General features: G+C 45.8%; 1 protein-coding gene across 1 annotated transcript in view; it reads right to left on the reverse strand.

Annotated features, from left to right (window-relative positions):
- ANO2 (anoctamin 2) overlaps positions 1–23,741 on the reverse strand; it is a 302,892-nt gene that overhangs the window by 24,626 nt on the left and 254,525 nt on the right. Inside the window, exon 23 of the mRNA XM_019544216.1 lies at positions 19,801–19,949. Coding sequence (XP_019399761.1) covers positions 19,801–19,949 — 149 coding nt within the window. The remainder of the gene's footprint in view (positions 1–19,800; positions 19,950–23,741) is intronic.

The following is a 23,741-nucleotide window of genomic DNA, read 5'->3' on the forward strand; positions in this document are numbered from 1 at the left end:
CAGGAGTGACTAGGAATAACGGTCACAAGCTGGCAGAGGGTAGGTTTAGGTTAGATATCAGGAGGCGCTACTTCACGGTCAGGGCAGCTAGGATCTGGAACCAGCTTCCAAGAGAAGTGGTGCTGGCTCCTACCCTGGGGGTCTTTAAGAAGAGGTTAGATGAACTCTTTCCTGCCATGGCAGGGGGTTGGACTTGATGATCTGCTCAGGTCCCCTCCGACCCTACTAACTATGAAACTACAAAACCCCCTGTCTGACTGTATCCAAACCATTTTATACAATCCATAATCTAAACTCTCTATATAACTACCACCAAGCCTAACACAACACAGACTTAACAGCCTAACCTGCTACAAGTAAAGCAGGAGAACCACAGTAGCCCACATCCTGCTTCTATGACGTTGTCAATATATGCTCAAGAAATCCTGGGTAGAGGGCCATGCCCTCACTAGAGGTAGGCAACTCCCCCCCACCAGTCTGTGACCATGGGGTAAAATTCCTTTCTGACCTAAGTGTGGTGATTGTTTTGACCCTTAGTGGAGAAGCAAGACCTTCTAGCCAGGAACATCCACCTTTGCTCCCAGCAGGAACATTGGTACACCCCTCTCAAAACAACTAGCCTTGGCCGTAGCCAATACCCAATGTCTCTGAGGAAGGTTTAAAAACACCCTGACATATATAGCAGGGTGGGGGGGGGGTGGAGTTTCAGGAGCAACCAGCAAAGCCCAAAAGTATTAAAAATACCTACAGTACAACACAGGCATAGCTATGCCTAGATGAGTGGCTGTCCAACCTCTTCTTGAACACCTCCAGGGATAGAGAATCCATAATTTCCCTAGGCCTAGGCAGTCTATTCTACTGCTCCCTCCCCACCCCACCCCCATTCTAACTGTGAAGAAGTTTTGTTGGATATCCAATCTAAACGTACTTTGCTCCAAGACATTGGTCTGCATCCTCCTCTGTTCAACAAGAAAGAGAAGGTGCTTTCCCTCTTCTTTATGGCATCCCTTCAATATTTGAAGACTTCTATCATGTCTCACCCCCCTTAAGCATTTTTTCCACAAGCTCAACATGTCTAGCTTCTTCAGCTTCTCCTCATATGACTTGCTTTATCATATCTGTTACCTGCCTTTGGGCCTTCTCTAAGTTCTCTACATCTTTTTTAAAATGTGGAGCCCAGAACTACACACACTACTCCAGATGAGGCCTAACCAGTAGGGCGGTGCGAAACTTCGGTCCCTGATTCGATTCAGTGGAGATTTGGCCCCATTTAGTAGCCAAATCTCTGAATCTGAATCAATTCAGAGGACCCTTCAATTTCTCCAAATCAAACTGGAACTCTCCGAATTGAATTGGAGAGCTACGGAAAGATTTGACGATTTGGAAACAGACACAGCTTTAAATGTTTTTTCTACATACCTCTGGGTACCAGGCGGCTCATAAATGCTGTGATGCTGAGGTGCATGGAGCGTCCCACAGGAGTGTGGGGGGGTCCCCAGAATGCTCAACAGCAGATCCGAAAGTGGACCAGAAGCACTTACAGTCCATTTCTGGGTCTGCCGCAGCGTGTGCAGGGCCCCCCACCCATGCTGCCCCAGCTCGGTGACTGGTGCCTCCTGAGTCTGGTGGGGCACCCAGGGTCCCCCCGTGGCTGATCACCAAGTTGGGGGGGCACAAGTAGGGCTCCCCAGTGCAGTCCTCAGTGGACCTGGAAGTGGACCGGAAGTACTTCTGGTTCACTTCCAGCTTCGCTACCGAGTATGTGCCCCCTTTGCCCCCCCCCCACACTCCTGTGGGATCCTACATTTGCCCCAGCATCACAGCATTCACAAGCCATGCTGGTACATCAAGGTATATAAAAAAAACATTTAAAGCTGTGCCTATCTGAATCAGCATCGAATCTTCAGATTCAGACAAATCAAATCAGGGACAGTGATCCAAATCAGCTAATCGAATCACTGTGCCCGATTCAGGCTGAATCAGAATCTAAATCAAATAGGGCCTGCTTCACACACCCCTACTAACCAGTGCTGAGTAGAAAGACACTATCACCTCCTTTGTCTTGTATCTAATGCTTGTACTGATGCATGCCAAAACCACATTTGCCTTTTATGTGGCTGCATCACTCTGCAAACTCATATCAAATCTGTGATCCATCAAGACTCCCAGGTCCTTTTCCAGAGAGCTGCCACCCAGCCAGGTGTCACCTATTTTGTATTTGTGTTTTTCATTATTCCACCTTGCATTTGTCCACCTTGAACTTCATCCTGTTAGCTCTAGCCCAGCTTTCCGATCTGTCAAGACCCTTCTAAATTGCACTCTCATCCTCCAATGTGTTCACAATACTTCCCAGTTTCATGTAATCTGCACACTTGCTCAAGAAGCTTTCCGTGCTAGCATCCAAATCATTAATAAACACATTAAACAGCATCGGGCCAAGGACAGACCCGAGGGACTCCACTTAAAATCTCCTGCCATTCTGACCCATTAATAATTACCCTTTGCTTGTGGCTATTAAGCTAATTATATATCTACCTTGCAGTAGTTTTATCTGGTTCACATATCTCCAGTTTGTTTAAGAGAAAGTCTTCCAGGACCTTGTATAAACCCTTGATGAAATCCAGATACACTGTATCCACAGCATTTCCAGCATCCACCCAAGTAGTTACTTTGTCAAAGGAAGAAATTGGGTTTTTTTGACATGATTTGTTCTTCACGAATCCATGCTGGCTGCTTGCAATCAGCCTTTCCACCTCTAGACACTTGTAAATGGCTTTTCTTAGGATATGCTTCAGTAACTTCCCAGGTATTGAAGTGAGGCTAATGGATCTGTTGTTTCCCTGGTCTGCTCTTTTGCTTCCTCAATCACAATAGCACTTAATGCTATATGCAAATATTCCCACTGACTTCCATTAGAGTCTCAAAGCATGAGCCTGAGCTACTCTGCTTGTGCATGGGATACAACATCTGGTCCTAAATTAAACCATTTTAACCATATTGAACCATACATTTAATTGAACCATAGAGAAAATAGTTTCTTAGATATCTACCGGACTTACATCCAAACGAGGTTAACTTCATAAGTAACCACACTTATTTTTACTAGCAGGTTTTGACCAAATGGAAGGTAAATGTTCATGATTCTGTCCCCAGCTTCTTCACAGTCCTCAAGCAGTCACCAGTGCAATTGGATTCCTCATAGATTAACACAGTGGTTCTCAACCTTATTGCACCCAAAGGGCCCACTGTTAAAGTAAAAGCACCCCTCAGAAAATGTCAGCTCTTATCTTTCACTTACTCCTTGAGTGCGGAAAAAGAATAGAGAAATTCTTCTGCTGCACAGAACTCAACAGGTCAGCATGTTTTTGACATCATGGATTCCTATGTAAAATTCTGGGTTTATCTTGTGAATCATGTGTAGTTATTTGCACACCAAATTGTGCTAATATTGCATGGCACTGCACAGCACCCTTAAAAGAATCCTGAGGCACTGCAGGGTGCCATAGTACCTTAGTCAAGAATCACTGAACCCATGCCTTACTCTCAGCAAACAATATTGAAGATGGTTTCAAAAGATGTCAGATTACCAGAGCTGTGTTCATGGACCAAACAGCTGCCTACAACATAGTTAACCACCACCAGCTACTCCATAAGATCCCAGAAATGATAAAAGATCTACACCTTACAGAGATGATACAGACTTGGCTTGTAAACTGACTTTTTTTTCCGTCAAACTATATGGGAAGCAAAGCATATGGAGGTGACAGATAAATGGCCTTCCCCAAGGAGATGTACTCACACTGTTGTTATATAAGATCTATATGAATGCCCAACTAATTAATCTGGAAACAAAATGTTTTATCTATACAGATGACCTATTCATAAAAACCCAAAACATTGAAAACACAAGTATGTGCCTTCCCTCTGAAAAACCATGAGGCCAACTGCCAGGTCAACATTACATGATCCAGGACTATAACATCCTACAGCCCAAACCCAGTTTACCTTGGGGTCACCCTCTATTGAAACCTCTTATATAAAGAATAAATCACAAAGACAAAAGCAAAGGTGAGCACTCATAACAACATCTTACATAAACTCACCAACTCAAAATGGGGTGCTAGCCCCTCAACCATCCAAACTACTGGTCTGGCTCTGCTGAGTAGGAATGCCCTGTATAGGAGAGACCAATACACACTAAGCACCTTGACCCCATTCTGAATGATAGCTGCCAATGCATCACAGGACATCTGAAGCCTACCAGCCCAAAGTGTGTACTTGTGGCTGGCATTGCTCTGCCTAATATCAGAAGAGCACTGGCCAGTAGGAAAGAATGATTGAGACAAACTGGAGATGTGTGACACCCACTGTAGGATCATCCTGAAGCACACAAATGACTTAAGCCACACCGGAGTTTTCTCACCAGCACCCAACCTCTTGACGCCACACCCAAGGAGATGCAACTACAGATCTGGAACAAGAGGCTGAAAAAAATATCTGACAGTTTAAAAAACGGATATTCCAGTGGCTGAGTCTTTACCATCAGGGTCTGATGAACCATAAAAAAAGTGGTTTTGGACCTAATGAAGAAGTGGGGCTATACCATTGGTTCAACCACCTGTGACTGTGGCACAGAGCAGCAAACTATGCAATATCTGCTGCAGTGCCTGCTGCTTGAAGGTACATGTACAATGAAAGACCTTGTCAAGTACAATAAATGAGCACAAGCATGCATAACAAAATGGTCAAATGTGGTATAGCAACATGAAAAGCAGCAGCAGCAGTAAACACTGGAGGGAGAATCTGTCCTGTACTAACTGAAATGTATGCCTGAAACATATAACCAAGTTTGGCAATGAAACCAAAGGGAAACATGCACTTCTGTGTGGTAAGCATGTATACAACTTGCCTACACATGGACAGAGGAAGATGGCACTTCCAAATCCAGCCTCATTATAGAGATTATAGAAAAATGTGGGCCTCTTCAGGTTTCTTTTCTTTTTCTTTTCTTTTCTTTTTTTTTTTAATGCCTCACACGTTGCCTTTTTGATAGCTTTTCCTGCTTTAGGGGAAATTCTTCCAAACCTCCAGGATTAATCTTTATGGCAGGACATAGTTACAGGCATTGGGCTCGATCCTGTTCCCTTTGAAATCAAATGGGTGTTTCACATTGATTCTAACAGAAGCCAGTTCAAACAATTTCTCTTATTTAGCCTTCAAACAAGCTTTCAAATATCACATAAATCCTTGGCTCTGAGTTGGGGTATAGAAAAGAGGCAAAAAAATGGACCAAGTTAAAACACAAGGTCATTGTCAAAGTCAACTGGTTGCCTTTAGGGATAAATCGCTAGAGACATTACCCCTTCCCTGCCTCCACCCCAACACACACATACACATGCAGAACTGAGTTGGTGTGGAGGCCTATTATTTTAATTATGTTTCATTAGTATTATTTATAGCTCATCTGAACTCAAGTAATTTGCCAATGCCTGTTGCTGCAAGCCAGTATGTATACAGCAAAAGAGCCATTAGATGACTAAGAAACTGGACAGACCTCTTACCCTGAAAGACCTGATGCTTTGAGTGCTGGTATATCATGTGGGTCTATCAACTGTCAACGTTCCACTACTTTACTTGGTATATAAAAACAATAAACACTGAAGAAAATTTGAGCCTTGACTTCAGAGGCAAAACTTCCTGATGTAGGAATTTTGCTGGATTCGACTCACTGCTCTGGCTCCTACAGGATGGACTCCAACAAGCAAGGGCAAAAGAACATGAGACCTACTAGTGGCTCAGATGCATGAGGACTCCATGCTTTATTTATTTGTTTACTTTCTTGCAGTCCTTAATGCTGTCTGATATTCAGAACCTACAAAGAAGCATTTCAACCATTTTCTTCCGGCTATTCTTCTCTCTAATATCAACCATCCTATTCCCATTTCATTCCTTTCGCTCTGATTTCTTCCTTGTTTATTTGGGCCCTCCTTTTCTGCTGCAGTTGCTTTCAAAAACAACTCTTATATCTCTTGATTGCCCTTTCTTAGCACATGGCCTATCCATCTGCATCTTCTTTCTTAGATTCCCATGATGATAGTTGCCTGTTCATCTCTTCTGCCTGTCCTTTGTGATTCCACATGGCCATAAACTGTGGAGGAGTCTTTTGTGGTAACTATATATAAAAGATTCTAACTTCTTTCCAAGGGTTTTCATTGTCTTCTAACTTTTGTTAGGATACAGCAATATTGATTTAACATAAATTTAAACAGTGAATAAATGGCTTCTCCAAAGTTCTTCACACACTCATACTCAATTACCAATGCAATAAAATTCTAGCAGCATTGAAATAATAATTTCAAACAGGTACTCAGCTAGGCCTCCAGCTACATACAAAACTCCTCTCCACCCCCAAATCATTCTGGAAAACTCACCCTCAGACCTCTATCAAGCAGCTAATATCCAATAGGAAATATTATGGCCTAGTAGGGGACACCCTGAACATGTACATAAGTCTGGGGAGGCAAGGGCTCCTTTCAGAGATGGGATAGATACCCTTCCTCCTGTTGGAAACTCTCCATGGCCCAGGAGAGAAAGGATGAGCTGGCTAGTTGTGAGGCCATATGCCTGCAGTTTGTAAGACTTGAGTTCAAAAATCCTGATTCTGCCAAAGGCTTCGAGTGTGATCTGAGGCCACTGAACTTCTCTCCAGCTCAGAAGCTTGCCTTTAAAAAGTAGGTATAATAGAACTTCTCTACTTCACAGGGATGTTGTGAAGGTACTATGATCAGGTTTTATGGTCATGGGGATACTTAAAGAATATCCATGTAGGGGTACAATCTTGTCCTTACTTTGCTTTCCTTCCCCATATCTGAATACGTAGAGACCCCAGGATGCAGTTGTTAGTCAGTTTTCTTAGTCCTCAGTCAAGAAATACCAACTGGCTTCCACTGGAGCTTGTCAGAGTAAAGACTTAGGGGAAACCAGGTAAAGACTTCAGGATTTAGCTTGCTATTGTTATTATTGTTATTTTAATATAATGAAAGAAATGCTTCCTCTTCCTTTCCCCAGATTCCTTATTCCATGTTATACCCTACTACACTCCCATTTTAAGCAAGTAAAGAAAATACAGCTACGCCTCAGCCCCTCGAGCTCAGCACCCTCTTTCCCTCTCAAGCCCAAATTAGAAAAAAATGCCAGTAAGTGGACAGAGCTGCTCCTCATCTTTCCATTTCTGCTTGATGCCCTTCAGAACAATCTCAACTGACAGGTTCAATGCTGAGCTGCTCAAAGTGTTTCCTGTCCATGTGGGTGGTCTGAGTCACTGAGCAGTGAATCTGACAGCTGAATTTAGTGATGTGGACTCAGAGCAACAGGCATGCTGGGGAGGAGCAGCTTAGGTTTCATTTATTTCTCCTTTGCCATGGACAGGGCATGGCTTGCTGTGGTGCTGGCATAATACAAGGGTCAATGGGCCATTCTCCTTGCCTGATATGCCAATTCCCTTGTTGGAAACAAATATCTAACATTACAAACTTACCCACTGCTTCTCAGGGTGACCATCCAGTTATCCCTGACTGATTGCACAATGAGGCACTCTATGTTGGCTGTTATTTTAAACATCCATTTTAAATTCAGGGTCAAAGTCTCAAGATAAATCCATTAAAAGCACTGAAAATGTGGGCCTCTATTCTGCGAATTGTTCCACACAGGCAGACACTTGCACCCATATGATGCCTCAGTAAGATCAATGAATCTGTCCCCATATGGAACATGCATGTCTCATTGGCTCTTGGGACCAGAGGACGCAAAGACCCTCCTCCCAGAATTTCTTCTCTGAAGGCAGCCACAATTACAGTGGAGTGCACAGGTTTAAAACTATCTTAGGGATAGATGGAATTCAAGGTGATAGCAGATTTCTAGCCCCACCTCTGTGCCCATCGACCATGCTTGATTAGAAGGATGAACTATTTGTCACACCATGCAACAGAGAATTAAGGCTTCCACTCCAAGATGCACAAAACCCTGGAAGGAATGCTCATTTTTTCTTACCCTTGCAATGATTTCAAATGACAATTTGACCTTTAATCTAGTGTCGCTCCCAACATGCGCAGTATCAACTACCACAGATGTGCAAGGAGAAGAAATTAAATATTTATAAACAGGGTTGTTTTTTAAATTTTTCTATTTGTTTATTACCAATAAACAAAAGGCCTAGTCCATAGAGAGGACTAGCAAACCGGGAAATCTGGGCTGTTAAAACACAAACATTGTTGAGTTATGCCTGAGCATTAAAACATCTGAATAGGTTTACAAGGCAGAAATATATGTTTTGCCCTTGTATAGCTAAAAATGCTGAAAGGGAGTTGCTTAAACTTTCCAGGAGAAAAAAAATCACCTCTGGGCTAAAGCAAACCATGAAGAATTTCAGTCTAAAAAGAGGATTTTTCAGTAAGTTACAAACATGGAAAAGCAGGAGAATAAAATTCCAACATGCAACAAACTCTCAAGGTGGGCAAGAGTGGTTCTTGGCACTGCTAAGAAAAGAATAATTGCTGGTGAAGTCAGCTTTAAGACCCTTTCACACCACCTTAGAGACCAAAGGTTTGACCCACAAAAATAGCTAGTGAGAGAAGCATGAGCACCTGCCATTATACAGATCAATTAACATATTTATATTAAATGTAAATGACATATACATTGCATCATAAAATGCATTTCTACTCAGCTGTTTTTGGCATGGTTTGCCTATTTTAAGGCAGGAACTGTCACTTACAAAATTATACAGATGTCTGATTTCATACAACTTGCTATCTATTTGACTAACACTGATTCTCTCCGGAATGCTTGCATACCCTGAAGCTTGTGCTCTGCATGGTCCCCCTTGGATCTACTTCTGCTGCAGTCCACAGCAGAAGTACAGATCTACAGAAGTACAGAACTGCAGATCTACAGTCCGCTCTTTGGTGAGAGAGGCAGTGGTCTGCTGGGGAAAGACAACCTCTACCTCACTTCACTGGGGAGGAGGCTCTTCTCAGCCAGACTGGCTAACCTGCTCGACCAGGCTTTAAACTAAGCCCGCCAGGGGTTGGAGGGATTATGGCCACTGAAAGCCCACTGGGCAACTCTTGTAAATCCAGCAGGCTAAGACACTTAAGAGAACACACCCCTACCCTAGCCCCAGAATGATCTGTGAGGGAAGGCAGAGCCCCCCAGTGGGACACTTGCCTGCCTGTACACCAATGCCAGGAGCTTGGGGAATAAACAGGAGGAACTGGTCCTCCCACTAAACAAGAATGACTATGACCTCATAGGGATAACGGAGACCTGGTGGGACTCCACCTATGACTGGGCCACAGGTATAGTTGGCTATACCCTGTACATGTGAGATTGTATAGATAAAAGGGGTGGGGGTGTAGCTCTCTATATCAAGGACAGCTACACATCCCTCCAAATTGACACTGACACCCAGGAAGGATGACTGGAGTCTCTCTGGGTTAAAATACATGGGGAACTTGGCACAGGGGACACCATGGTAGGAGTCTACTACAGACCTCCTAACCAGAAACAAGAGCTAGACCAGGAATTCACCAGGGAACTGGCTGAGGCTGCACTTTTTTGGTGCATGGTTGTCATGGGAGACTTTAACTACCTGGACATCTCATGGGAAGAGCACTCAGCCAAATCCAGTTGGTCACAAAGTTTCCTCATGTGTATGGACAAGCTCTACCTGACTCAAGACGTCTACAAGGTGACAAGAGGTAAAGCATTGCTGGCCAAAGGGGATGACATAGTTAGTGACCTAAGAATCAATGGAAAGCAGGGTGATAGTGACCACAAGCTGATCATCTTTACTATCCATCGCAAAGCTGGTGAGTCAGTCAGCAATACAAGAGTCCTTGACTTCAGGAAAGCTGACTTTGACAAGCTCAAGAGGCTCATTGTCGAGGCCCTAAGGAACCACAGCTTAACAGGAAGAGGAGTCGTTGCTCTTCAAGGGAGTGATCCTGACAGCAGAAGGGATGGCCATCCCATCTCAGAGGAAGCGTAGCAAAAGGGTGCAGCAACCCCCTTGGCTCAGCAGGGAACCTGAGGACCTCCTATGCCTCTAAAGAGAGACTTATAAAAGATGGAAGGCTGGAAGTACCACCAAGAAGGAGTACTCAGCACTAACCCGTACCTGCAGGGAGCAGATCAGGAAAGCCAAGGCTGCAACTGAGCTCCATTTGGCTTCACATATCAAGGATAACAAAAAGTCCTTTTTCAGATATGTAGGGAGTCGGAAAAAAAGCAAGGGTAACATTAGACCCCTGTTGAACCAAATGGGAAAGGCCAACCTGCTTAATTGGTACTTTACGTTGATCTTTCATCAGTCCAATGGGACCGCCCTGCCTAGCAAGACACGGGATGGCCAGGGTGAGGTCACCTATATCCAGCATAGGTGTTGATCCAGTAAAGGATTACCTTGAGAGGCAGGATATCTTCAAGTTAGCTGGTCCTGACAGATTATACCCTAGGGTACTCAAGGAGCTGGAAGGTGTCATAGCCCAACCACTGGCAAAAAATATTCAAAAACTCCTGGTGTTCAGGTGAAGTACCTGAAAACTGGAAGAAGGCCAATGTGGTACCCATCTTCAAGAAAGTGTGGAAAGTAGATCCCGGGAATTACAGGCCAGTCAGCTTGACCTCAATCACTGGTAAAATTCTTGATAAAATTATTAAGGAGACCCTTCTGGATAAACTCGCTGAGGGCAACATCCTGAGGGATAGCCAGCATGTGTTTGTCACAGGTAGGTCTTGCCTGACCAATCTCATCTCCTTCTATGACCAGGTGATGTATCACCTGGACAAGGGAGAACAGATTGACATCATATATCTGTGTGCCTGCCAGGCTTTATTCACTCCTGAGGGTACCGCCCTTCTGGTGTCGCCCTGCCCCAGGACCCTTGAGGGCAATGGGGGTGTTCTTTCACTGCATCACCGCCCCCACTCTCGCCTGCCACGTCTTGGTGTACCGTCAATGGTGGGGGGTTGTCTAGTGCATCCCTCACTGCCTGGGTCCGACCCGGCGGATGTACATGGGACTCCAACCACCCCTGCACCCCGGCCTCACACCACCTTCTGGAGCCGACCCTGAGAAGCCACATGGCTCGTCTTGCCTGTCCGCCGCCTTCCCTTATCCCTAATCCCTTATACCTAATGTGTCGAGCCTCTATGGGTATAGATTTGGCTCCAGACCCTCTGTCCCTATGACCTTAACTCCAATGGACTCAGGTGCCAGTGGTCCCAGCGGCGATCCCGCCCCAATCAAGATCCTCCCTTGGGATCCTTGTCACCCTTCCATGCCCGGCGTGCACCTGATTCCAGCAAGTCCTTTGCAGTGGCTCCTCCTTTCCGCTGTCCCATTCAGGCACCTCCCATCTGCCACCAGCTCCCAGGGGCTGCTGCCAGCTCCCCCTCTCTGGCTTTCCCTGTTCTGGCTCCCTGTTCTTCCCTGGACATCGCGGGGCCTCACCCTCCTCTTCCGCCATTGATGGATCTCCCACTCCAGGGCCATCCGCCCCTTCCGCTGTAGCCGCCACCATTTTTATCCTTGCCAGCTGGCATCTGGAGCTGACATCACTGGCCGGCCGCAGCTGTATAAAGAGCCGGCTCACGAGCCACGCGGGTTTCACCGGCGTGTCATCCCCTGCCACAGGTGAGTTTCCTGTGTCACCCCGGTCTCTGGGACAATCTGGACTTTAAAAAACCCTTTGATCTGGTGTCCCATGACCTCCTCATGGAAAAATCGGCCAACTATGGCCTCGGTTACATCAAACTCCGATGGCTGGGAAATTGGCTCCGAGACCCAGAGAGTAGTGGTCGATGGCAGTGAATCATTATGGTGCTCTGTGACCGGTGGCATCCCCCAATGCTCTGTCCTTGCACAGATTCTCTCTAACATCTTTATCAACAATGAGGACATTGGTGTCAGAAGCACATTGGCTAAGTTTGCCGATGACACTAAACTTTGGGGCATAGCGTCCACACCTGAGGATAGACTAGTGATCCAGGCTGACTTGGATAAACTTAGTAAGTTGGCAGACACAAACCTGATGACATTCAATACCAATAAATGTAAGGTACTCCACCTCAGGAAAAAAACCCTGCAGCATACTCATAGGCTCGGCACTGCTATGCTTCCTAGCACCACTGCTGAAAGAGACTTGGGGGTCATGACTGACCACAAGATGAACATGAGCCACCAATGCAATGCTGCATCTGGTAAAGCATACAAAACCCTGGCTTGCATCCATAGATGCTTCTCAAGTAAATCTCAGGATGTCATCCTCCCTCTGTACTTGGCCTTGGTGAGGCCGCAGCTGGAGTACTGCATTCAATTCTGGGCTGGAGTACTGCATTCAATTCAAGAAGGATGTCGAGAAGCTTGAGAGAATCCAGAGGAGAGCCACATGCATGATCAGAGGGCAAGAGAATAGGCCTTATGAACGGAGGCTGAGAGCCATGGAACTCTTCAGTCTGGAAAAGCGCAGGCTCAGGGGGGACCTGGTGGCTGCTTATAAGTACATAAGGGGCAGACATCAGGATCTGGGAGAATGTCTGTTCACCAAAGCACCCCAAGGAAAAACAAGGATCAATAGTCATAAACTCCTACAAGACCATTTTAGGCTGGACAAAAGAAAAATATTCTTTATAGTCCGAGCCCCCATTACCTGGAATAGACTCCCTCCAGAAATGGTGCAGGCAACCTACTTTGGACTCATTCAAGAAACACTTGGATGCTTATCTTGCCGGAATCTTTTGACCCTAGCTGACATCCTGCCCCTGGGGCAGGGGTCTAGACTTCATGATCTTCGAGGTCCCTTCCAGCCCTAACATCTATGAAATCTATTAAACCTATGCTGCTGCTGGGTTGTGGGGTGCACTGAAGCTTTGTTCTGTGTGTATTATAGAATCAATGAGTCGGAAGGGACCTAGACATGTTATCGAGTCCGACCCCCTGCCATTGGCAGGAAGGAGCACTGGGGGTGGGAGGGGTCATAAGACCCCAGCCAGGTGCCTATCCAGTCTCCTCTTGAAGATTTCCAGGGAAGGTGAGAGCATCACCTCTCTGGAAAGCCTATTCCAGGCTCTGGCCACCCTTACCGTGAAGTAGTTCTTCCTAATATCTAACCTAAACCTATCCTCCCTCAGCTTGTGGCCATTGTTCCTGGTGACTCCAAGGGGGGCCCTGGTGAACAGACTTTCCCCGAGTCCCTGCTGCTGGCCCCTGATAAGGTTGTAGGCAGCCACAAGATCCCCCCTCAGTCTCCTCTTGCGGAGACTGAGGAGATTCAGGTCCCTCAGCCTTTTCTCATAGGGCTGGCCATGGAGTCTGTGTGAAAGCTCTGGGATCATGCTTTTCCCTGGAATCCCTGTGTATTGCTTTTCCCTGGAATCCCTGTGTATTGCTTCCTCTTAGTCTCATTTCCCTGTGGATTGATGTTGCTGGATTGGATCCCAGGACTGTATCATTGAGTTATTTGGCAATTATTTGCACCTCTGTCCTCATGGGTTATTTTGAAACATAGAGATACTGCTCAGAGCTTATGCTATATGCGCAGGTAGAATGAGAAAGAAGGCCTTCATAAGCTTTATTTTGGAATTTTGTAGCAGAGGCTGACATGGATCCAAGGACAATTTTATACATGGCATCACTCCCCTATCATGGTAGTCAATTATATGGGGGAATAGAAGTAAAAAAGTGTTAAGGGGATGCAATAATAGTGACATAGGGTTAGAAATTAAACTTCCTTCTGGTAGAAGCCTCATCAAACTAAGGCAGACTGAAAATATCTGGTTAATGACAGGGACAGATTCAGGGGTCAGGGAGAGTGTTGTTACACCCTACTTCTACTGCTACTGTCTCCAGCTGATTTGGCCACAAAGTTACCCTCAGAGCCAGAGACTTGGCTGCAGTTGTGCAGGGTGCCAGGCTCAGCTGGAGACAGTGGCAATATTGCACAGACTTCTCCCTCCAGTGCCTGCTCCCTGCCCCTATGGGCTGGGACCAAGTGCTGGAAGAATGAACCAGGCTACTGCTGCTGCTGGTCCCAGCTGACACAGAAACAGGGGGAGTCCCAGGGATACTCCTACCCCACTCTTGTCCCATGCTGTGGGGAGTGGTTCTTGCTTCCATTGCCAGCTCCTAGACAGTGGAAGACACCTGCAGAGAAGAGGAAATGGGCGTGGGGTAGGTGCTGGAAGGAGAAAACCATGCACTGCTACCATCATCCTTGGTGGAGCTCAGCTCCCCATGCACCTGCTCACCATAACCCGTGGCTGGAGCAGTTCTGGCCCATTGCCCCCATACCCAGGTCATTCAAGGACTGTGGCAGTGGTGTAAGTAGGGGCAGATCCTTGCCTTTGTGCACCTGTTCCCTGCCTCACTCCCCAGTGTCCCCTGCCAACCCGGGGGCTCCAGCTATGCCTTGCCTCATCCCCCTGCTGTCTTAGGGATGGTATACCGCACCTCCTTTAGTAAATCTTTGATGTAACCATGTTTGATCATGTTATAGTTGGCACCAAATTGTACAAAGCAGATACCCAGCTCTTTAAACACTGATAGTGCATATTTTGACAATGAAACAGGGCTTTTTTCTGTTGGGTAAAGCTGCAGAGTACAAATGCCAAATGGACCAGATTCTGTTCCCAGTTATGGAACTGAAACACTGCAATATCACTAAGCATTTTGAAGCCTTTAACCATATAACGTATGTTGTTTCTTTTCACTGAACATGCTCAATGATTTCAAGTCTTTACAGTTAACAGGCTTCTTTTCTCTGGAAGGGAGGCAGCTGGGGGTTGAGCTCTTCATCTCCAAATACAGGAAGCCCTGTGATATCCATGGAATAATTTTAGATGAAGTAACCACAGCAGTTTTGGCCTCATTGGAGCAATGTTTTAGACCACCAAAGAGTTCATCACCAGGCAAAAGAATAGATTTGTTGGAGACAAGGTTCAGTCTGAATCCATGGCACTGTCACTTAGTCTTACCTGTTTGGCTGGTTTGGGGAGGAGCTGGTATGCGCAGATGCATAGCCTACATAGGTCGTGTGTTGAACTTCAGGTGACCTCCTACTTAGGAGCATGCTCAGTTAAGCTCAGAAGATGCTGGAAGAGACGGCCTAGTACACAAAAGCATTCCATGTGCAGAACCCAGTGGGGCCGTGTGTACTTTAAAAATAAAATATATATATATGGCATAGTGTGGGACTGTTGTGTTGGGGGGGCAGGGTTCTGATCATGTGCAACTGGCTGACTGTTCATCAGTCTGCGTTAGTGTGGGTATCGAGAGGGTCTTGTCACTGTCTGAGTCTGTTGAGTGTGTGTGTCAGAAGCATGGTGAATAAACAAGGTGGAAGTGGCTTTGTGGTGTATCAATATATTGGTGTGGGTGATCATTGTGCGGTGTCATGCCTTGGGCTACACCATGACCTTGGAGGTCCAACAAGCTGAGCACACCCATGACAATGAGGCCACCATAGAGCTGGCCATCATCCCCAGCAACCTCTACTCCTGAGACTCCACCTGTCCTCACGGCTGCTGGTCTCCTGGTTGTGATCTCCCAGTGAGAGTGGTCAGGGAGGCTCCACAGATTCTCTCCCTCTCTCCCCACATGCACATGGCACTTAAGTAGCAGCCCTCTGCCCTCTGGTGCAAGTATCACCTGCTCTACCTTGTTCCTTTCTCCTCCCTTCCCTTAAAACGGAAGGTAAACCACCATCAAATAATCATCTTTAGTGTGATCTATGCTCACTGTGATTCAGAACAGCAGATATCTAGCATCTAATAAAGTTTTCCCTTATATAATAAAATTCATACCCATTCCTGAGTCATAGTTTCATAGTTGGTAGGGTTGGAAGGGACCTAAGCAGATCATCTAGTCCGACCCCTTGCCAAGGACAGGAAAGGATGCTGGGGTCAAATGACCCCAGCTAAGTGGCTGTCTAGCCTCCTTTTGAAGACCCCTAGGGTAGGGGCAAGCACCACTTCCCTTGGAAGTTGGTTCCAGCTCCTAGCCACCCTGACAGTGAAGTAGTGCCTCCTGATATCTAGCCTGAATCTACTCTCGTTCAACTTACGGCCATTGTTCCTTATTACCCACCTGTTTCTGGGCCAACTGCCTGCCCCTCTTTCACCTGAAACACCTTGATGGAAAATAAATTCAGATGTTTCCTAGGTGGGAGACTGCCCATTTAGGTCCCTGATGCCTAGGGGTGACACACATCCATTCCACAGGTCCATACCTTCCCTAACACTGTAGCCTCTGCTTCACAGATGGCATCCCAGGCAGCTAAGCTCACCTGAAGCCTCACAACTCCACTGCAATCAGCAAGCCTCAGGCCTAGCCAGGACTGTGCATGTGTGATGGCTGAAGGTTATAAGGCTCCTCCTGCCTGCCTTTCATCAGGGAGGTTTGCGATCCTGGCATTTCTTGGGGGCTGCTGAACCACCAGCAGTCCCACCAAACCTCCTGACTCTGGCAGGGTGCAGTTTTAAGGTAAGCCCAGGACCTGGGGTCTCCTCCTTCTCCACAGACCCAGCCCATACCTCCAAGTTCATCCTGACACAGGAACTCAGGAGGAAGATGTTATGCCCCTGCTGGCTGGTGATGCAGTGAGTGCCACCTCCAGCTCTGAGAGTGGGGCATTAATTTTTTTTTTTTTAAAGGAAATAGGTGCGGACAAAGTAAGGAGGGTGGCACTCACTCCATCTGTAGGGAAACCCCAGCAGCAGGAGGTTCACCTTCAGAAACACCAGCTGCTCCACCAAATGAGGATCCAAGGAGGTGCGGTGGGGTGTCACAACATCCCCAGCAATGCTGAACACCCTCTTGCTTGGACCACTGGTCAGTGGACAGGACAGGTGTTTGTAGGCAACCATGGCCAGATCCTGTCACATCTGACTGCGGATAGGTAGCCACTGAAGCCTCGGTGCTACCTGCCTGAGGCTGGGGTCTGGTGCCTCTGGACCCCAACATTGAAGACATGTCCCTAGTCCACATTGGCAGTGGCAGGCATGGAGAAGACTGGCTGGTGCTGGGAGTGGATCCCCCTCTTCCACATCCCCTTACCTCTTCCCTTCTTCCTCCCTAACTCTGTTTACCAGCACCTCTGTCCAGTGCTCAAGAGTTTTGGTGCTGCACATGCTCCCCTTCACCGCCAGCATGTGGATCATACTGGACCGCAATGGATCCAGCCATTTTTTGATGCCCTCCTTCAGCCGCTTCATCAGTGCCTGCACCTCTGGTGAAAGCAACTTTCCCCAGCCAGGAACAGTGATCCTTTGGAACTTCTCCATTTGGTTCTCAAGCTCCTTGATTATGGGGATCACCTGGCTAAGGAGGGCATTGTCAACACTGAGAATCTTGGTGGCCTTGAGGAATGGCTTGAGGACCACCAAGATCTGGGAGATGGTATCCCATTCCACTTTGCTAATGAGGCCACTGATCCCAATCTCCTTGATCAATGCCATCTCATGAATGGGCTTCTGTTGCTCGACCAGCCTTTCCAGAATCAGGTATGTGAAGTTCCACCGACTCTCCACATCCTGCATGATTTTGTGCTGTGGGACGCTCAGCTCTGCCCGTTTGTCCCACAGCATCTTGCACCTCTTGATGCTGTGGTGGAAGTAGCACACCACCTTCCTGCATTTTGAAATCAGCTCAGTGGTAGTGATTGCATCATCACTGGCAGCCATGTCCCCCTCCAAGGCGTCCCTGAATAGGTGGAACTTACATGCCACACAGCGGATGCCAAAGTTGGCATCATGCACTGCCTTGACCATATTGGCCTCATTGTCCATGAACCCATGGGTGAGCTCACCCTGCCCAATAAGCCACCCCTGCACCATGCAGTTTATGGCCACATGATCTCCCTTTCCATGTGGGACTCATCCATCACCTCTGCTTGAAAAAGAGCCCACTGATGCCCTAACTGGTTGCACCAGTGCCCTGTGAGGGAGAGGTAGGCATGATCTCCACCCTGGCTCCTCCAGATGTCCAAGGTGAAGTGTGAAGCTACTTGCAGACCTGCCTTGCACAGCTCTTTCCTCAGTACTCCCTGCATACCTCATACAGGAAGGGCACGACTGTCCTGCTAAAGTTGGTGCATATTGGCACATGGCCACGAGTGCCATGAGCCATCTGTACTCTGTCTGCCCAACTAAGGAGAAGGGCTGGCCATCCAGAGCAAGCATCTCCCCAATGCTCTGAGTGACCTCGCTCGCTCTTGCAATGCACACCCCTGCTTTTTCTACAACTTTCCCCTATCACTCCAGGGTTGCCTGCCTCTGCTTCATGGGGACAGGGACTCTGGAGCAAGAGGAGGACTTATTTGTGGGCACCCTCCCACTGGTGCCAGGCTGAGGAGGAACAGGGGCAAAGGGATGCACCAGCTCCCACAACCTCCTCCGAGGTGCCTTCCAGAAAAGGAGACCTGGCTCTAGGGGAACTTTGAGAGGTGCAGAACACAAACTCAGATTCCCCTTCCTTCCCCAGAATTTCTTATGTTAGGGCACTCAGGTCCCCTGCTTCCAGATCTAGCTCTTCCTCTGGCACTAGGAGGCTCACGCTGGCAGATGAAATTGGGGTGGAGGAGACTGTTGTGCTGGTGTTGGTGGCTATTTCTGGTGTTAGCAGAGGTGGTGCAGGTGCAGGGAAAGGTACTGTTCTCACCTCCTTGCTCGAACTGGCAGCAGAAGACTCATTGCTGCCAGGAAAGAGGATGCGTCTATGTTTGGGCAGGGGGGGGACTTGCAGCTCTTCCCCTACCCCCTCCAGCCTCTCCCCTTTTTTGCCAGAAGACCTGGCACCTGCCTTTCTAGCATGCTTCATAATGTTTGCTGTGCTGGAAAATGTGCATGTGTGTGTGCAACTGTAATATCTTTACTTCTCTCTGTTTATGTGTGTGTAACTAGTATCTCTTCTTCTTTCTGTGTACTATATGTATGTGAGTGTGTATAATGTATGTGCTTTCCTGCACAGTGATGAATCACACACTGTCAGGCAGGAAAAATGCAGCTTTCTTTTTTAAAAGTGTGGGAGAAAATAAAAAGAACAAATAAGAGGTTTTTGGGAGAAGAATAAGTTGAAAGAAATGGATTAAATAGGGATAAGTAGCAGGATTCTAGGCAAGGGTAATTAGTAAGCTGTATCCAATCCTTTCCAAGAAGACAGACTAGCAGGAGACTGACTAGGAAGCCAAGCCAGTCCAGTAGTACCTTTCAGATGCTGTTGCTTAGAGATAAACAGCTCACAAAAGGGACAGAAAGGCTGCAGACAGGGGCTTATATGCTGTTTCTACGTCCCTCTCCCACAGCACTATGACTGGAAGAAGACTCATGGAAAGTTCACTGTCACTGGCCAGCTATAGTCTTCCTCCATCTGCTCCCCCTTCCTCTTTCTTCTCAGCTTCTGTTTCCCTGCAAGACTGCCTTCCCAAATAGCCAAATCTCCAAATCTTTTTCTGAATCTTTTCCAAATTGATTCAAAGGGGGTTTTTTGGTCTCCTGATTCAATTCAGATTCAGTGATTTGGCCTCCAAATCAGGCGGAATCTTCTCCAAATCGAATCAGCGACCAAAGCTTTGCATACCCCCAATATCTTCCTCTTCCTATCAGGCTAAGAATATGACATTTGTGATTCTCTGGCACTACAGTGAATTATGGTTACTGTTAAAAGCCATTAAAAACTAAAAAAAAAGATAAGACACAAGAACAACAGGTGCCAACAACAGGCACCTACAAAATCAGAAGTCTTACTCATTTCCATGTATTCTGGAGTCAAACCAGTGAAAGGTTCAAGGCTGTAGTCAAGTTCCCACTGTTGAGGTTGCTTTGAATGGTTGGCGTCATGCTGCTTGGGCTCTGTTCTGTCATCCTTTAGCTTTCTGAACAGTTTCTTTAACTTCCTAGGAAAGAAAAGGTCTAATTGAACCAACTCAGTCTTTTTGGCAGGAATTCAACCCAAATCTTCACTCTGTTATACCAAGTTTATGCCACATTATCACTCTTTGGGTTACTACCACATTCCTCATGCTATCCAATGAAGAATCTGGGATGCTCACTGTCAGAGACAGGATGCTGGACTGGCTTTGGAACTGATCCAGTATACCAGTGTCCATGGTCCTGTTTAACCAGTACTTGACATTACTGAAATTATACTAGCATAAATTTGATATAACAATGTTAGGGGTCATTCCTTATTATAATTATTTAGATCTAAATATACATTAATTGTGCATCTGTCTAAGACTTTAGGCACCTTATCAAATATTAATAATTCATAAACAATCATAGTATTCACTCTCTACCCCTTAAGAAAGACAGATATGTAGCCTTAGATCTCCACAAATACTGCACACATCCTAGTGCTGGCTACTAGAAAAGCCTGGGGAAAGAGATGTGATGGGTCTGGAAATTAAAGAGACTGGAAAGGATATACATTAGGGCTGTGCGAAATTTCACCGGCCATTTTGTTTCGACACTGTTTCGATCAATTTCGAGGTCAAAACAAAAAAATCAAAACAAAACAAAGGCCCTTGAAATAGCCTCAAAACAAAAAAAGACTGGTCAAAACATTTTGAAAGTTGAAACTTTTTGACCATAGCCTGGGGATGGGAAGTCAGTCCAGCTGAGCTGACTTGCCATCCCCAGCACAAGATCCGGTAGGGGGTGGAAGGCAGCCCAACTGGGCTGCTTCCTGACCCCCTGCACTAGATCACACAGGGGGAAGGGAGGCAGCCCAGTTGGGCTGCTTCCTAATCCCTCACACTAGATCATGCCGGGGGGGTGGGAGGCAGCCAGCTGGGCTGCTTCCCTGATCTCCTGTGCTAGATTGTGCCAGGGGTAGGAAGTAGCCCAGCTGGGCTCCCTCTCACCCCCGCTGCGATCTAGCTCTGGGAAAAGGAAGTCAGCCCAGCTGGTCTGACTTCCCATCCCCAGCACAACTTGAAACAGCATCAAAACAGCTTTTCTGTCTCAATGGAATGGAACAGCTGTTTCAACTTGAAATGAAATTCGAGATGACACTGTTCTGTCGAACTGCCGAAACTCAAGGCAAAACGGAACGGTGCCATTTCGCACAGCCCTAATATGCATGAGGTAAATTCCTGATCTTAGGTTCCCACACTGAGAGTCAGCAGTTGTTCATTTTTCAAACCAAAGTAGAAACATCAAGATCATGTCTCCTGACTGCAACAGTTACATGGTATGGAGAAGAGGGGGATTGTGGAGATGGTCTCACAAGCAGAAGGCACCAAGACCTTTAAAATTCTTCAAAGTGAATATTAATACCAGAAAATCAACCTGAAAAACAAAAGCCAACCAGTGCAAATCTTGGAAGAATGGTATTATGTGTCCACAGCAGATATACTCTCTCAAAAACAAGCACATGTAAATGTCAGCAAAAAGGGTCCAAACACGGCTTGTGGACCTCAGGCAGAAACTCCCTGTTCCTCAGCTAATCTAAGTGGTATAGATGGTAATAATAATAATAAAAAAAATCACCAATTTCTATCAGGCCAATAAAACATATTAAACATGGAACAGAAGTAATAGTATCACACTTATAAATTCCCTTTCATCCTGAGGGACCTCCAGGGCTTGATTCTAAACTACATCTGAACTATGCTGACATAACACAGGGAGATGCAGCTTCAGGGGATCATGTACAGATCTAAACATGAGTCAGGTGAACAGAATTTTGCCCTTGGTAATACATGGTCCCTTTGTTGCACACCCAAATCCTACAGCAGCCATGCAATTCCAACAGAAGTAAAAATAACACCCAATAACATGCTAATGGCAGAAAGGTATCATTTGCATTAAATGTAGTCTTTAGTGTCTGCAGTAACTTGCTGTAATAGCTTGTATTTTGAACCAAGGGAAATGGATATGAGAGTGAAGTATATAACCTGAAGCTGGAGATAAAGGTGGTGTTTATTTTTAAATCACTGGAAGCTGAGAAATTATATAGCTATTAACATCAACCCTGAAGAGGTTTATCACATGTTTACAAAAACAGACTTGTATCACTACAGCAATCTCTTTTGTTGAGTGTACTGGCACATACATAAGTCAATAGGACAGCCAAAGAGAAGAGATTTATAGAAAGCTCATAAGAGTTATGTCAAAGGGAGCTGTATGCATGTCTGAGGGCACAACACAACTATGCACAGTCTTATTTTAAAGCTTTCTCTTAATAGTTTAAAAGCCCTAAATCTATATTCAAATGCACTTTTATGTGTATAAATGGTAAAGAAAAAATAGACCTGGCACCAAAATCTTAAGGATTATTGTTGTAAAATTTCTCCCTCATAAATCAGCATAGCGGATCCTGAAAAACTTCTGCTCTCTGAACGGTAAAAGGCTCTCATGACCAAATATTCTGGTGAGATTTTTGGGTGCCACTAAACCAGACAAAGAAAAACTTCCATTTATATTCTGGATTTGACCCAAAGCCACCTGATTTCTCCAGTCCCATAATTCAAAGGATTTTGTTCTGAGGTTTTGATTTTGACCTGACTCTCTAATTGTAACTACTAAAATAGGCATCTGGGTAAAGAGAAATTCTGAGGAAATAGAAGAGACATGCCATCTTGGAAGTATTAAACTTAACACTAAATTACTAGCACATTTCTAGCAATATTGTATCTCAATGCAGTGTTACTACCATAAGGTGCAGACTTACAAGTAATAAATATTCACTGATGGGAATAAAAGCTATTGCCCTATAAGCACAATCTACAATAGTGTATATTTCAATAAAAAATGCAATCCAAATCTAAAAAATGCAGAAGCTGTATATCTCATTAGCATAGCTGGTAACATGTGGATTTCAGTTTCCTAAACAGTTCTATCTTAATTTACAGATTGAAAAAATATTGATGAAAAAGTATAAAAGGCTAAGAAATTTCTCCAAAATCTGAGTAAAACTAAATGCAAAGGACCTAGCATCAGACCCAAAGATTTATGTTTACCACACTTTTCTCAGCTTGCAGGGGACCATTTATATTTTACAGAGATGTCCACTGCTGTACAACAGATCACATATGTACAGTATGAGTGAAAATCCAGATTAATTCCAATGAAGTGTGGCCAATAGCTTAACCAGGGACTCCCACCAAATTTTCTCTGACAGCTTGTGATAAATGCCTGAACACAGAGGTGCATGTGTCTTCGAGATGAAGTTGGGAGAAATCTGTGGATTTATTCATTTGTTCCCATGTTTAAATAAACCTGCCTTCTCAGACCCCCTAACTGGAAGACAGGGACCATGCAGAACAGGAACAGGTTTATATTAAGAAAAATCTGCTGTATACATTTATATTTTGTGCCTGAAAAATATACAGGGGTCAGAGCCTCCAGTGGTGCAGTGCTGCAAGTACCCTGGAAATCACACTCAGAAAAGTCCCATGTGGTCTATAGATACTGCAGCATATTTTGTGGATTACCCAAAGGAACCCCGAGGTGAGGGTCAGGGCTACAGGTAGTGCTCTGGCATTAGGCGCAGCCAGGATAGCATAGCAGGCAGCCTAGCCATAATGAAAGACCCAGCAGAAGAGCACGGATTAATGATGTGGACATTGGAGTCAGGAGTGGACTGGCCAAGTTCACCAATGACACCAAACTTTGGGGCAAAGCATCCACGCCAGAAGATAGGCGGGTGATCCAGGCTGACCTGGACAAGCTCAGCAAATGGG

This window comes from Crocodylus porosus, unplaced genomic scaffold, assembly GCF_001723895.1.
Source record: "Crocodylus porosus isolate Cpor-Errol unplaced genomic scaffold, CroPor_comp1, whole genome shotgun sequence".
NCBI classification, from domain to species: domain Eukaryota; kingdom Metazoa; phylum Chordata; order Crocodylia; family Crocodylidae; genus Crocodylus; species Crocodylus porosus.